This window comes from Chenopodium album, chromosome 12, assembly GCF_948465745.1.
Source record: "Chenopodium album chromosome 12, dcCheAlbu1.1, whole genome shotgun sequence".
NCBI classification, from domain to species: Eukaryota; Viridiplantae; Streptophyta; class Magnoliopsida; order Caryophyllales; family Amaranthaceae; genus Chenopodium; species Chenopodium album.
This window is the reverse complement of record NC_137845.1, coordinates 37,995,073-38,010,489: the sequence shown is the minus strand read 5'-3', so window position 1 is coordinate 38,010,489 and position 15,417 is coordinate 37,995,073. Positions and strand designations below refer to the sequence as shown.

General features: G+C 36.0%; 1 protein-coding gene and 1 non-coding gene across 2 annotated transcripts; one reads left to right on the top strand and one right to left on the bottom strand.

Moving 5' to 3' along the window:
- Positions 1 to 1,836: 1,836 nt before the first annotated feature.
- LOC145571142 (uncharacterized) lies at positions 1,837 to 2,331 on the bottom strand. The gene has a single exon (XM_081630222.1). The coding sequence runs from the start codon at positions 2,329 to 2,331 to the stop codon at positions 1,837 to 1,839; it is 495 nt and encodes a 164-aa protein (XP_081486348.1).
- Positions 2,332 to 3,358: 1,027 nt separating this feature from the next.
- On the top strand, positions 3,359 to 3,465 carry LOC145573351 (small nucleolar RNA R71). Its single transcript, XR_014097398.1, has one exon. It is a non-coding gene; the product is annotated as a small nucleolar RNA R71 (small nucleolar RNA).
- Positions 3,466 to 15,417: the final 11,952 nt, after the last annotated feature.

The following is a 15,417-nucleotide window of genomic DNA, read 5'->3' as shown; positions in this document are numbered from 1 at the left end:
AATCATAGAACACAAGGAGAGTTACATAGCCCCTCGGGCAAGAATACATGTGCCAACGAATTAAAACCAAGTGAAAAACAAAATATGCAAGTCATTGATTATAAAACCACCATAAACGCCATGCACTTGGAATTGACAACCAATCTTCCCACACATCTCCCCTAACCAACTCAGTCATATATGAATAGCATCTCACTTTAGTTGTGCAAAATAAAACAAACAAGCCACTCATGTGTTTACAAGGGTTAGAATAAGAAATCACTCATCCTAATTGCAATTATGCACGTCGACTTCATGGAATCATCCTCTTTAAATTTGCTAATAGATTTTCTCCACTTGTAAAGATGATGCAAATACGGAAGTCATGAGATCCTAAATAAAGGGTAGGCTTGGTTATATGGGGTTAGACGATATCATTTGGGAATGTGGTGCTAAAAAATAACAAAAATCCTAATCCCACTACATAGCCAAATGTTGGGTTCAAACCAACCTTATATCCTCCGGACAACATACACGCATGCCCCTGTTCTCACTTTTCTTCACAAGACAACGTAGATTTCCATGACGAATATTGCCTTTCTTTCTTCTTCATGGATTTCCAACTCGAATTCTCATGTCATTTTCTCATTTTTTTTTCAACTTATTTTTTTTCTTTGAAACTTAGAGCATACACAAACTTATTTTCCCGAATTTTTCATTTTTGCTCTTTTTTTCTAACTTCTTTTTTTCTTTCTCTTTTATTTTCCAAACACAACTCAACAGGGCGTAACTAATACATTGATTCTCCATCAAATAAACCTACAAAAAGGCTCTAAGGCATAAAATGTAAGGCGTTAAAGAAGGGAAATCATGGCTTAAATTAGTTCATCCTAAGAGTTAATGTAAAATAAAAAGAAAATAGAATAAGCATCAAACACCTAAAAAGTTTTGGCTCTAATTATCTAAGAGGAACTTCAATCACTCTTCCACATTGCATCATAAAGTCTCAAATAATCGCAAAGCAAATCCAAGAATCAAATTACAGGAAGGAAAATCTAAAACACATGAAAAGAATGACTGAAATAAGATGTACCAGTCAATAATGGCTCAAAAGTCTCACATAGGTACTCAAACTATCCATATTGGTCGAGCGAGGAGACCATTCTAGCCACAAACAATTTCAATCCCAAGCCAATCAGTGAATGGGTTTTCAAAAACAAGTTTTTCAATTTTTAAAATCACACATATATTACATATCGTCATCGAGGCATAATCGTATAAATACGCTAAAAAAAACAAGCCAAAGCAAAAAATAATCTCTCCCCCAAGCTAAACTTCACATTGTCCTCAATGTGAACATATATCAATAAGAACAAGAAAAGGAAAGAGAAAACTAGGCCCTACTAGAAGAGGAGGGATCATACCTAAGGGTGGAGCTGGGACCACTCTCAAAATAACGTCGCATCATATCCCCAAGACACTAAAAAAAACAAAAACAAGAAAAAGAAAATAAAGGGAAAATAAACTAAAAAGGGAATGGGTTGCCTCCCATTTAGCGCTTGTTTAAGGTCTTTAGCTCGACCCCTCTTTAGTTGCTCAACCTGTGTCACCACACGGAGAAGATACTCCGTGGTATTGCTCATTAATATATCCACCTCTAAACAACTCCTTAAAATTAGAGTTGATGTGCTTTGTATCCGAGCTTATTTTGATGTAGTTAAATCCATCATGTGGTGGAATATAATCATTTTTGTTCACAAGATTTCTATTAGAAACACACTTATCAACCAAAGGGTTAGTAGCATCAATTCTCAAACAAGTACCACCATCAAAAGTAAGATTATGGTCATTGAAAAGCTAAAACACAACTTGTTTATCCTGAGCTCTAATAGTCACTTGTCCTTTAGGAATATCTATTAAAGCTTGACTTGTAGCAAGAAAGATAATCAGGATCTTATGGTCTTCTTTCATGTCCATTACAACAAAGTCAACAGGAAAAACAAGTTCACCAACCCTAACTAATACATCTCCAACTATATCGTTAGGGAGCCTAACAGTCCTGTCAGCCATGTGAAGAGACACGAGGGAATGTTTAAGGTTTTTAAGACCTAATTTGTAATACACTGAAGAAGGCATTAAATTAACACTAGCACCTAGATTACACAAGACCATATCAAAATATGTTTCATTTATCATGCAAGGGATAGTAAAACTACTAGGATCATGCAATTTAGGTGGTAGGCTATCATGTAGAAGATTAGAACATTGCTCCTTTACTACCAAACTTTCTAATTCCTTATCATTGTGATTATGATCTAGAATACCCTTCACAAATTTTGCAAATTGAGGCATTTGAATTACAAGATCGGAAAAAGGAATGGTAGCATATACCTTCTTAAGAGTCTCAGAGTACTTCCCAAAATTCTTATCGAGCACGGCTTTTGATAACCTTTGCGGGAAAGGCACTGGTTCCTCATAGGCCTATGGAGAAACATATTTGGGACCTTCTTTCTCACGGTTCTCTGTTATTGACTCCACATTACACATTTTCTCTTCTAATCCTCTTGTAGTCAATTCATCTCTCTTCACGAAAATGGCATTGCATTGTTTCTTTTGGACTTTTTCTTGATCTTGAAGAGTTGTTAGATGAATTACTTGTTTTGAAAGCTGAAAAAGATGAGTTTCTATCCTCTTATTTTGAGCGGTAAGCAATTGGATTGAGTTTTCAAAGTATTCATTTTTCTTTTCCTGTAGCTCAAATTACTTTGATATAAGCTCTTGTTGTTGAATTTTGGAAGTAGTAAAAGCCTTCATAATTGATTCAAGATCATATGTTGAGGTTTGGGGTGGTGGTTGTTGGGTGTATTGATGATTGAAAGGTGCCCTTTCTTGGAAAGAAGGTAGTGGTTGAGGATTCACTTGAGCCTGATTGTTCATGTATGAGAACCCTTAATGATTTCTCCACCCTTCATCAAATGGCCTTGTGGAGGTCGTAGAATAGAAGGCATTAGCTTGCTCAATAGTCATTCCATCATAATTGAGTTGACACTCTTGTGCAGTATGGCCTTGTGTTCTACATATTTGACAAGTTTCCATCGAGGGTTGAGAAGACCCGGCTTGGAGTTGATTGACTTTGTGAGTTAATGCCTGCATATAACTAGTTAACATAGTAAGAGCATCAACATCATGTTTATTACCTCTGTTGGTAGCATTTCGTCCCCCTAGATGGTAATTATCATTGGCCGCCATCTTCTCAATCAAATCTTTCGCATCGGTTGGGTTCTTAGTCATGATAGAGCCTCCGGACGTAGCGTCAATGTATATGCGAAACTCATGGGTCAAACCATTATAAAATGTTTGGATCAACATCCACTCTGGAATACCATGGTGAGGGCATTGTCTCTGTAATCGCTTAAACCTTCTCCATGCCTCATATAGGGATTCGTCATTGGATTGATGGAAGGTAGATAGCTCATTCCTTAATGTTGCAGTTTTCTCTTGCCCCAAAAATTTGACTAGGAAGGCCTTGACAAGCTTGTCCCACGTATTAAAGGAACCAATACCTTCATCTCGTAACCACTCCCTTGCTATATCCCATAGTGAAAAAGGGAAAAGGCGTAGTCTAATAGCATCATCAGTGACACCATTGAGCTTCATAGTGTAACATTTCTCCAAGAAACTGTCTATGTGAGTCACAGGGCAATCACTCGGTGATCCCGCAAAAGAATCACTAGAGATGAATTGTATGAACTGAGGCTTTAATTCAAAGCTCTGAGCGATGACAGGTGGATATTAGAGAAGAATCTGGTTGTTGTATTAGGAATACCATACTCCAAAATAGATTTTGTTCCTAGGTCGACCATGTTTCTCTTATTTCGATTTCTCCTTCTTCCACCTCTACGTCTTCTTGTAGTAGCTTCGATCTCAAAATCAAAAGGTGCTAAATCTTCTGAACCTGAATTTCGAGTTTGCATGCAACAAAAGAAATTAAAACAGGAGATCAAAGATACAAGGGACAAAAGCTGAAGAAACAAAATATATGCTTAGTAAAAACGAATCACAAGTAACTAGAATGAAACCGTTAGTCCCTGGCAACAGTGCCAAAATCTGATCGGCGTGTCGCGTACCTAACAAAAAAACCGAACTGACTCTACTATGTAGTTGAGCAAGTAGGGGTCGAATCCCAAGAGACTAAGGACTAACTAATTAAACAGACTGAAATTAATACTAAGCAAGCAACCAATCAATATCGAGAAATCTATACTAGAACAATTACGAACTATTAAGCAACGAGAAATATTATAATGAATTAATCAAGTACTAAAGACATCTAAGATTAAGTATCCCCACTAATATGAATCAATGCAATAGAACAATCCCTTTCCCTCAATTAAATCAATAAATATTACACAGGACAGATGCTCCCTGAAACAATACTAAGAGTTTCTTTCGATCAACTAATAGCTTCCCTAACATGCAATCATACCTATTTTCATGGAATCATACATATTAAAGACATTGAGAATGGCATCTTATAAGTCCTAGCAAGAACAATTAGCTATTTTCATGCATAAAAGCTCTTACTTTTAATTAGGGTTCTAAAATCAATTAAGAATCAACTTTCGTTGTAAACCCAATTACATTCAATAATACTATTTCTAGTTAATTACTAATAATAAAACCAACCCTAACAAAGAGGAATTATAAATTAATTAAACTGGGGATTGGGAATCAAATAACACATTAATCCATATTAGGGTTCAACCTAACCCTAGATTATGAAACTACTCACACATGATGATAGAAATAGCAAAACAATTAATTAAAGAAAACATAATAATAGTAGAAAATTAAAGAGATTAAAGATGAAAGAGAAATACTTGAAATCGAATTAAGATGAATGCTTCAATGGAGTTCTATGTGTTCTCTCACAAAACAACGTAGAATAGAAAAAACTATAATAAAAATTCGATGTTTTAAAATAGGGTTAAAACCCCTATTTATACTTTCCTAGAAATAAGCATTAAATAATAAAAATAAAATTATCTTTTGCGCACACGTACACGGCCGTGTGCTGATGGGTACACGACTGTGTAGCTAGCCTATACTTGATCTCAGATTTCCTCATGTACGTACACGGTCGTGTAGCTAAGGGGTACATGACCGTGTAGGCAGAGTTCATATGGAGATGGCATTACACGACCGTGTAGCCCATGGTACACGGTCATATAGCATGAAAGCATGGACGGAAGAGTCACACGACCATGTAGTATATGGTACATGGCCATGTAGCGTTATCATCATCTAGCACTCTGATACATAACTTCTCATGACTTGTAAATCTTCTTATGAAGTTCACTAATCTATCTCAAAATGTCATAGCATGTTAATCATCACTCCAAATGTTCTACTTCATCTTGAAGTCACAACATAACAACCAAACAACCAAAATAGAAGAATTCAAGTCCAAATTGGATAAAACATGTAGAAACACGAACTATATGTTGAAATTCTATAGTAAACGAATTCGAAATAGCCCAAAAATAATGGTATAATATTGAATTATCATTGCAAGATAGAGATTTAGTGAAAAAAGGGGAAACAATGTTGCCGCAAGAAAAGAGTGAAAAAGGCTTAAAAAAAAGAGAAAAGAGGGGAAAATGATTAGCGTTTAGGTTTTCATATGAAGTGAAATTGGGCTGGAGTAATTTGGCTTTTATTAGAAATTCGGTTTGAAAATTCGGTTTTCGATTTTTGGTTTTTTGAAATCGAAATCGATCCACAATCTATGTTTTTTAAAAATTTCAAACTAAGCTAAACCGAATTGCCAAAAAAACTGATCCGAGTTGTTAATTCGTTTCGTTTTAGTAGGTTTGTGGTTAAATCCATATCACTTTCACACCCTAACAGGCACCTAACAGAATATGTATTTGTGTTTATTGATATTATTAACATATGCACAAATACCATTTATTAATATTTCAAACAAATATGCATACGCACATATATACAAATATGTGCACATACATGTGAATATGCACAAATACACACTAAAAAAGTATGTATTTATATTGGTATTTATTGTAATATCATACATATATACACATTATATTATCAATTACAGACTTCCACACTATAAAAGTATGTGTCTATATGGGTATTTGCTTTAATTGCATAAACATATACACATTATATTATCAATTACACATATACACATTATATATCAAGTGTATATAAATAAATACATGTATAAAAGAGTATGTAAATGTGTGGATATGTGTATATTTGTTTGTAATGTTATGAAATATGTGTATGTAATATGCACATATGTGTTTGTAATACCGTTGAAGACACCAAATTTTTATTCTACTATTTTAATTATTTATTATTATTATTATTTATATTATTGTTAAAATAATTGTTAATTTTTGCTATAATTATGATTTTAATTTGTTGATAATAATACGGTTTTATAATAAAGTGTTTTTATTAACTTAATTTAAGTTATTTTAGGCAAAATGAATGAGTAATAATAATAATTTTTATTCATTATTTCTGAAATGAAAAATTTTAAAAAATAATACAAACTTTGACTGATCCCGCCAAAAATAAGTCAAACTTTTGATTATTTCTAAATAATACAAACTTTGGTAAGTATCCATTTTAAATAGGTTATACCGGTTGGTGACTTGATTAGTAGGTTTATGGGACACGTGTCGTTATTCTATTGGTTTGACAATTTAATTTGTTTTTTTTTCATTTAATGTTTCTAACTTTTAAAAGATATAAAATAACATTTATTATTATTTTAGAAATTAAAAAAAGTCCCAGCCACCTGCTCAACCAGCCCCCCACCCTGCCAAGAACAACAACCGCCTTTGACTGACGGCTTTCACCGACACCGTCCCTGAATTTCGGTGAACAATAACCCTGTACCCTAACCTGATGCCTACCCTGTTGGGTTTCGTAATGTCCAACATCACGCGGAATGACACCTTCCCAAAATCCGCACACAAATTAAAGTAACTAAACATGCATATTAATCAACAACAACCACATTATTAATTAATAATGAGAGAGAAAGAGGAAAATATGATCATACCCTTGATGCGTGCTTCGCTCTTTCTTAGAGCTCGAACTTGAAGCCACAAATGAGCAAGCCTCCAACGACTAATACCCTTGAGACACGAACCGAGTCGGCCCCTAACCCGAAGCTCAGTCGGGGCTAGATCAAAAAATACTTAGAGTATAGAACGAAAGTGTTCTCTCTTTTGGAGATCCTTCCAAGTTCACAACTCAAGTCAAATGTTTAATACCCCATGATGGGTATTTATTGGGAAATCTCCCCAACAATTCCTATCATCTTTCAATGTGGGACAATTGGTAAAGTGAGAAAATCACGAATTAATTAAATTCTAAATTAAATTAAAAGGCATGTACAATAATCAAATGAATAGTGTTCATACACAAGAGATGGAGTAGGTGGGAGGACATCCTTGACCTTGGAGAACAAGTTAAGGGGGTGCCCAAACTACCCCGGTCAACAAAGGGCTAATTCCCGACATTGGGCAGCAAGGCCAGTTTACTGCAAGCCACGTTAAGCAACAAGCCTGTGTGTCCACCACAAGCAACAACCACACAGGCCCAGCAGTAGCAAGCTTGTAGCAGCAGCGCGCTAGTGCCAGCCTTGGTGTTGGCCTTGCTAGGCAGGCCCAGCTAGAGCTGCCTTGGTGCGCTGGCCATTAGGCTACCCCAGCCAGCCCCCACGTAAGGTCATCTTAGCTGGGCCTTGCGATGGTTGTGGGTTTTGGTGTATTTAGTGCATACGACCCTAATCCTTTGTCTTAGATACAAGACACGAGTAATCCCCGTTCTACGACTTTGCGGGGCTTGGACAACTCAACTTATGACGCTCGGTTTCGACACTCTAAGCTCGGTATCCGACGTCTTTGTTTGTAATACTCTAATGACTCATTTAGTCCTTTGGATTAATTCGTCGTTTTAGTTCTCGGTTACTCGATTGGGTGTGACCCGAAGGTTTCAGTCCAAGATAAGCTGTAACATTAGTTATTGACATGGGAAAATTAGGTCGTTGGACTAATCCTCCTAAGCCAAACAAAATTTATAAACACTCAACAAACCTAAATACAAGTATAGAGGTAAGTCAAGGGTCGAACCCAAAGGAACGGTAATGTCTAAGTGCTTTCAATTATGTGCCTAAGTTAGGTCGAAGACTAAGGGTAAAAGAGGACACTAACAACTACTAAGACAAAGAAACCAAACAAATAAAATGCTAGGGATTAGGATTCACTTATAATAGCAACGAACAATGCAAATTGGTTTAGGAAGTTGACTAAGTCAAGCAATGTGAGGGAAGATCAATTATGCAACCAAAAGAGCATATCAAGCTATTCTCCTAGAGGTCTAACTAGCGTCAACTACGATAAACTCTAGCTAGTAAACATCACAAGACACCTCAATCGTGTAAATGCAAGCCACAAATCAATGGTCCGTATCAATGTGAACTTACAATGCAATCTAGTGTGAATAACTAGGGTGATCAAGCCTAAATCAAACACACACATGCACATAATCAATTAACCAATTTAATCACATCATCAACTCCATCAAAATCCCCAATCTACATCAATCCATTAATAATACAAGCTTCACCAAATCCCTAACCAAACAACTACTCTAGAAACATCATCAATTCAACAAACAATTAAAGTAAGGAAAAATTGGCCGCAACAACACCAACTATGACAAAGGTGTGTGTAGCAGCACAACCTTTCAAGGGTGCGGTTTACAGCACAAACTATGTAATTGGGTGCACATATTAGCATAAATGACACTAATGAACTAAGGTTTCATGGAAAAAAGTGGAATCTTTATTATTTTATATAATTGTTTAAACATTATTTAAACATATATGATTTTCCATCATGCGTAACTAAATTAGCCTTACCTTTTTTTTTTTTTTTCATTTAAGCATTTCTTGACCTCCACCATTATATTAAGCGGATTCCTTAAAAAAAAAAATTGTGCTATTATTTTCCTTTGTTCGCTTCTCCAATTACTATTTCTAATATCGATCTCACATGATTGACTTAGTTTCCTATCCCTTTCCACCTAGTTAAATACTAAATTGATAAATAAAATAAAAAATAAAAAATAAAATCATTTAAATACCTTTATTCTACAAGATTTCAGGATACATAGGTAACTTTCTAAATACTAATATCAAAACCCACAAAGTGATTTCAAATACTTAATTCAAAAAATAATTTTAGAGTTGGATTTTAGGATATGTCAAATTGATTTTTTTGTTTTTGATGTACAACACTTAAATTGTGGAGGTTAAGAGAGAATTAATTTAAAGGGAAAAAATTAATTATAATGGAAGAGGAAACTAAGTCAATCATCACATGAGATGTAAAAAAAGTAATTGAAGAAACAAACGATAGAAAATAATGGCGAAAACTTTTTGAAATAATTCAATTTAATGGTTATTTAATTACATGTGATGGAAAATGGAAAATTAAGTAGAATGAAATTAATCAAAAATATTTTTAAACAAAAAGGCATTAAAAATATTTAAGATTTCACTTTTAGAAGAAATCTACATTTTGCCAATGTCATTTATGTTGTTATGTGCACCCAAGTGCATAGTTTGTGATGTTGAGTGCACCCTTGAAAGGTTGTGCTGCTACACGCACCTTTGTCATAGTTGGTGTTGTTGCGGCCAATTTTTCCTTAAAGTAATCAACAATCAAGAATCAACAATCAAAGAAGAACAATTACTCTAATCAAACATCAATCATCAAATCATCAAAATCCAATCAAAATCAACAATCTTAACATGAATACTAAACAAAACAATAAATGAGATGGAGTTTAGAAATGCTCATTGATAATAGAGTAGATCTCCAATACAATTGTCACCATTGGATCTTCAATCTCTCAATCACCAGTGAAATTCTTCACTTTCTCTCTCTAAAATCTACTCCTAAAACAAACCCCTAAATCTAGATAGAGAAGCTCTCAACTAAGCTAAGAATATGATCTAATTCTATTATGAAACTTCTCTTTTCAAAAATAGAAGGAAAATAACTATATATACAAAGGGGAAGGTCGGTTTTGACGCCCAAGAAAAGACCCACGCAGGTGCGGGCGCTCGGAGGAGAGAGAGAAGGGCGCACGGGACACACCCAGAAAGGTGCGCCCGCACACACCCCATGTGCGGCCGCACACGACATATGTGCGGCCGCACACGACATATGTGCGGCCGCACACACCCCGTGTGCGCCCGCACAAAACTGGCAGCCTCCTTTCTTCTTCTTCGTCCTAGCTCATGCGGTGCACACATCCTAGATGATGGTGATGGAGGACAAGGTAGGCAGCAACTTTCTTGGAATTCTTGAAGAATATAAGCCATGAAAAGAGCATAAACAAGGCCTTGAAGCATGCTCCTTGGATCCCCCTTTGACTTGAAACTCTTTGCACAAGCATTAGGCATGAAAAACGTTGAAAGACCATGGAGAGGAAGCTCGGGATTTCTTGGACAATCAATCACAACCTACAAACAAAGGAGAAAAAGCAAATAAAAGGGAAAAATAACAAATAAACTAGAAAATGCACAAAATAGAGAAACTAACCACAAAAAGCATAAAATGAAGAAAACAAGAATAAAACTAAGGAAAACTAAAGAAAGGAATAATAAAATGGAATGAAATTCATCCAAAAAGGGACCAAATGAGTGCCATAAATGTCACTCATCAAATTCCCCCAAGCTAAACTTTTGCTCGTCCTCGAGCAAAACAAAGCAAGGAAGATCAAGGATGAAAAATTTATTGAAAAATAAAAAGAAATACTCAAGATAAGAATATACACTAAGACTCACTGTTGTAGGAATCACGGTTTCTTTTAGCTACAACAAGCCCTTTAAACCCCAAAGTCGCCTATGAGGACGAGTGAGGTCTCGTAAGGGTATCCTAAGAGTTTGACCCATAACTCTCATAGTAATACAAACAAGGCAAAGCATGAAAAAGAAAACAAAATACAAGAAAAGCAAACAAATGTTCATGAAAGGACTTTTTGCAAATGTACAAGCACGAGTGGATGCAAATCTTTCTAAACAAGTAAGGGAGTGCACGCTCCAAGATACCCAAGGTTGATTGAATCATAAATATGCTAAGCATAGGAACTAGCTTTCACAATCCACTTTCATCCCAAACGATCTTACCGCGTTCTTCCTAATAGCTTCAAATCAACCTCTAATGAGCATCCCAATGATTCCACGAAGGAACCGGAAAAAGAGAATTTTTAGGCTACTCGACATCTTGACTTTTGCATTCCCTCTCCCTATTCCTGAAACTCACATTCCTCTCCACTGAAGAATGACTCAACCATTTAGGTCAAAAGGTCTTTCCCCAAGGTTGTAACGTAAGGCAATAAGGGTGAAGGTAGGCTTAAAATTTAAAATTTGGTGGTTTTCCTAATAGTGAAGCAAAGAACGGCCAATTCTTAGGATCACAATCAAGTAGTCACCAAACAAAAACAAACTAACACCCCCAAGCTTATTCAAAGCTATAAATCACAAACATATACACAAAAAGCGTGAGAACGCTTCCCCCCAAGCTTAAATGGAGCATTGTCCTCAATGCTCAAAAAGGGAGAAAACTCACATCAAAATATTTTTGAATTGTTCATTTTTCACTTTTTTTTCTTTTTTTTATTTAATAGTGCTTTGTCCTCGCCTCTTTTAACTTTGGACGGCTTTTTTAACGTTTGCACTTATTTGTCCATGCCTTTTATAATGTAGGACGGCTTTTACTCATACTCATTTGCCATTATTCACAAAAAATTCATAACACAATCTTGCTTTCATAAGAACCAAACATTTCAACTTCTCCACCACAAACTCCATCAAGAATGATCAATTGCTTCACAAAAACCAAGAAAAGAAAGAAAAATGAAACAAAAGGCCAAAGATCTAAAGATGTGGCTTGAAAAGAAGGTATAAGGCTCAAGTGGTTGCAAGAAGGCAAATGTAAACCCAAAAATAAAGATGAAACAAACTATCCTAACAATGAAAAATACCACCCCGAAAAAGGTGCCTTTTTCCTCCCTAAATGGTTCGGTCTCGGATTCAAGATCTATGATTCAAGTTTCAAGATTAGGTTTTGAAGAAGTCAAGGATCCATGCCGCTCATGCAAATATAGGTAGAAGGCTTGAAAAACATAGAACTCACACGGATGTAGCAAAAACTCACTATTGGTGTCAAATCAACTATAGGAAGCAACTACCAAACATGCCACAAACAAGTAGAATCCGGCTTCATGTTCCCACTACTTCTAACCAACTACCTTAGCATGCTTTATCCTAGAATCAACCAAGCGTACTCTCAAACCGTGCACACCGTTACCATTTAGGAAGAAAAGAATTCAATTATACAAGTCCAAATGTTATTATGTCCAAAACAAGAACAAAACAAAACACATTGCAAATTTGCCTTGATAGAAACAAAAATCTTTTTGGAGTTTTCAAAATATAAGAAACATGGAAAATCATATACAAAGGTGCAAAGCATATATGAATCAAAATCCCACCAAACATGATAGAATACCCTCCCCCAAGCTTGAATGAGTCAATACACTCAAACATAAATCATATAATCCATGGGAGGGGAAAACAAGGAGATTAATCCAACAAACCAACATATATCCAACATGGCATCATCCACTAGAGAAAGAGCAAGGAAAGATATTACCGGATTTGAGGTGGGTGTAAATACCCGCAAATGACCCAATTTAAACCTTTCAAAGCTAATTTCTCAAGAATTGAACCTTGTTTCCATGTGCTAGTAAAACTAGGAGTCAACCTTCCTTGATTCTTGATCCAAATCGAAGCACCAAAGTGTATCAAGTTATGTACCTAGCAAAAGACACTCAAACATTTCCATGAGAGAAAAAATCTATTCTAAAAAGAAAAAGGAAAATCTAATCTAAAACACGGGTTACTTCCCGAGAAAGGCTTGCTTAAGGTCCAAGCTTGACCGCTCTAGTAAAATAATATTGCAACGATCGCAAGAGCTTGTCAAATGCACTACTACACATTTCATATGAGAGCAAGTATGCACATGACAAAAATAAGGCATGCAACAAGCATAGTGCACACCTATGGTGTTGAGAAGAAGTATGCCAAGAAGAAGAAGGAGAGAAAGGAAAAACAAGGATATAAGAAAAAGGAAGAGAAATTAAAGAAAAAGAAGAAGGCATACTCTTCCAAACAAAATATTTTTGGTTGAAAATCCCACCATCATACTCAAAAGTCATCAAATGAGGCACTTGAGGGACTAAAGGCTTTTCAAGAGGATGGGATATGAGAAAAGAAGGTAATGACATGGGATAAGAGGGAACAAGATCAAGCTTTCTTGAAAATGAGGTGTAAGGTGAAGGAATAGGAATTGGTTGCTCACTTACACCACTATCCATTGAAACACAAGATCTCTCCTCCAATGAACTCACATCCAAAGGGCTCTCCTCCAACTCATCATCATTCAAATCAAGCTCATTCTCAATCACATCCTCCTCACAAACTTCACACCCTAAGAGAGCTCTCAAAAGCTTTAAATCATGATCAAGGTTCAAAGGAAGCTCATCATAGGGTTGAGGGTCAAACTTGGGAGGTAGCTCAAAATAATCATGAGAAGTACAATCTCCCTCTAAAAAGGCCTCATCCATCTCAATGGTGGAAAATATAGAAGAGAAAGGGTCATCAAAGGTGAAAGAGGAGGGCAATGGCTGAAAACTTAAGATAGGACTTGGAGATTCAACCTCACCAAACACTTCACTCTCATCTTCATAATCATCTAAAGTAGGTTCTACCTCCTCAACCTTATCACATGGAACCTCTTCTTCATCAAAATTATCTAAGCTCAAGGCCTCACCCTCAAAGAAACCATGGTCATCATACAAAGGAGATGGGGTGGAAGAAGGTTGGTCTTTAAAATTGAGGAATGGGGGAATGAAATTGCAATCAAGGGAGGTGGGTGGGGAAATGGACTCTTCAATTGGTTTTTCAACACTCAAAACCTCTTGGTTCTCATCACCCTCAAATATCCAATCTCCCATGGAGACTACTTCATCCTTCTCATCCTCACTCTCTCTCCTCACAACTTCTCAACGCTTCAAAAATTGCAATGTCCCATCCTTCTTAACTTGAATTAATGTTTCCTCAAAATTAAGAGAAGTCAACCATTTTAGTTTCTCTTCAACTCTATGTAAAGGGTCAATGGAACAAAATTCAAATTGGGAAGGAGGTTCAATATGCAAACTCTCTTTTGGGACATCCATCTCTACACCCTTTTCCTCACTCATAGGCTCTCTAATGTCCTCCTCACACACCTTAGGCCTCTCAAAACAATCATCATCATCTTCTTCCACATCTACCAAAGTAGTAGAAACTTCATTTACATTCAATATTGATGACAATTGACTCTCTATCTCCTCATTCTTTCTAAAAACAACCTCATTGCTCTCTTCCAACTTTTTCAACAATTCCATTTGGCTTCTTACAATCTCCAAATATCTCATCTCATTTGGTTCCAAATTAGAATTCATCTCAAATTTTCTCAAAGAACCACCAATTTGATTATAAGAAGACTCAATGTTAGGCTCCAAGGTTTTCAAAGGTGAAGAGAGTTGAGGAGCATAATGAGGAAAAGAATTATGAGCAAGCATGTGATGAGGATCAACACTAGAGATATGAGTGGCATCATTAACATGGGGGATGGGGGCACAAGAAGGCATGCAAGATTCATTATTCATGGAACATAGACCATAACAATCATCAATAGAAGCATTTGAACAACCATGACCACGATTATGACTATCTCTAGCAAACCATACATAGAAATCCCAAGCATCATCAATTGACAATGCCCGAAATCTACCATTAAACATGCTTTCAACAATGTCTCTAGTTTGCTTAGTCAAATTATGATAACAAATCTCACAAGCCTCCCAAAGATCATAACCATGGTAACTAATGAAGTCCTCTAATCTATTAAAGTACACCCAAAATGGCTCATTGTCAAATTGAGGAAACGAGGTATTTTCCATTTTTATACAAAACAAGCAAAAATCAAATTAAAGAAAAGTATACACAATGACCTATACTCAAGCAATCAAAAACACTCAAACATAGACACCGTTCCTCGGCAACGGCGCCATTTTGACGTGGGAAAATTAGGTCGTTGGACTAATCCACCTAAGCCAAACAAAATTTATAAACACTCAACAAACCTAAATACAAGTATAGAGGTAAGTCAAGGGTCGAACCCAAAGGAACGGTAATGTCTAAGTGCTTTCAATTATGTGCCTAAGTTAAGTCGAAGACTAAGGGTAAAAGAGGACACTAACAACTACTAAGAC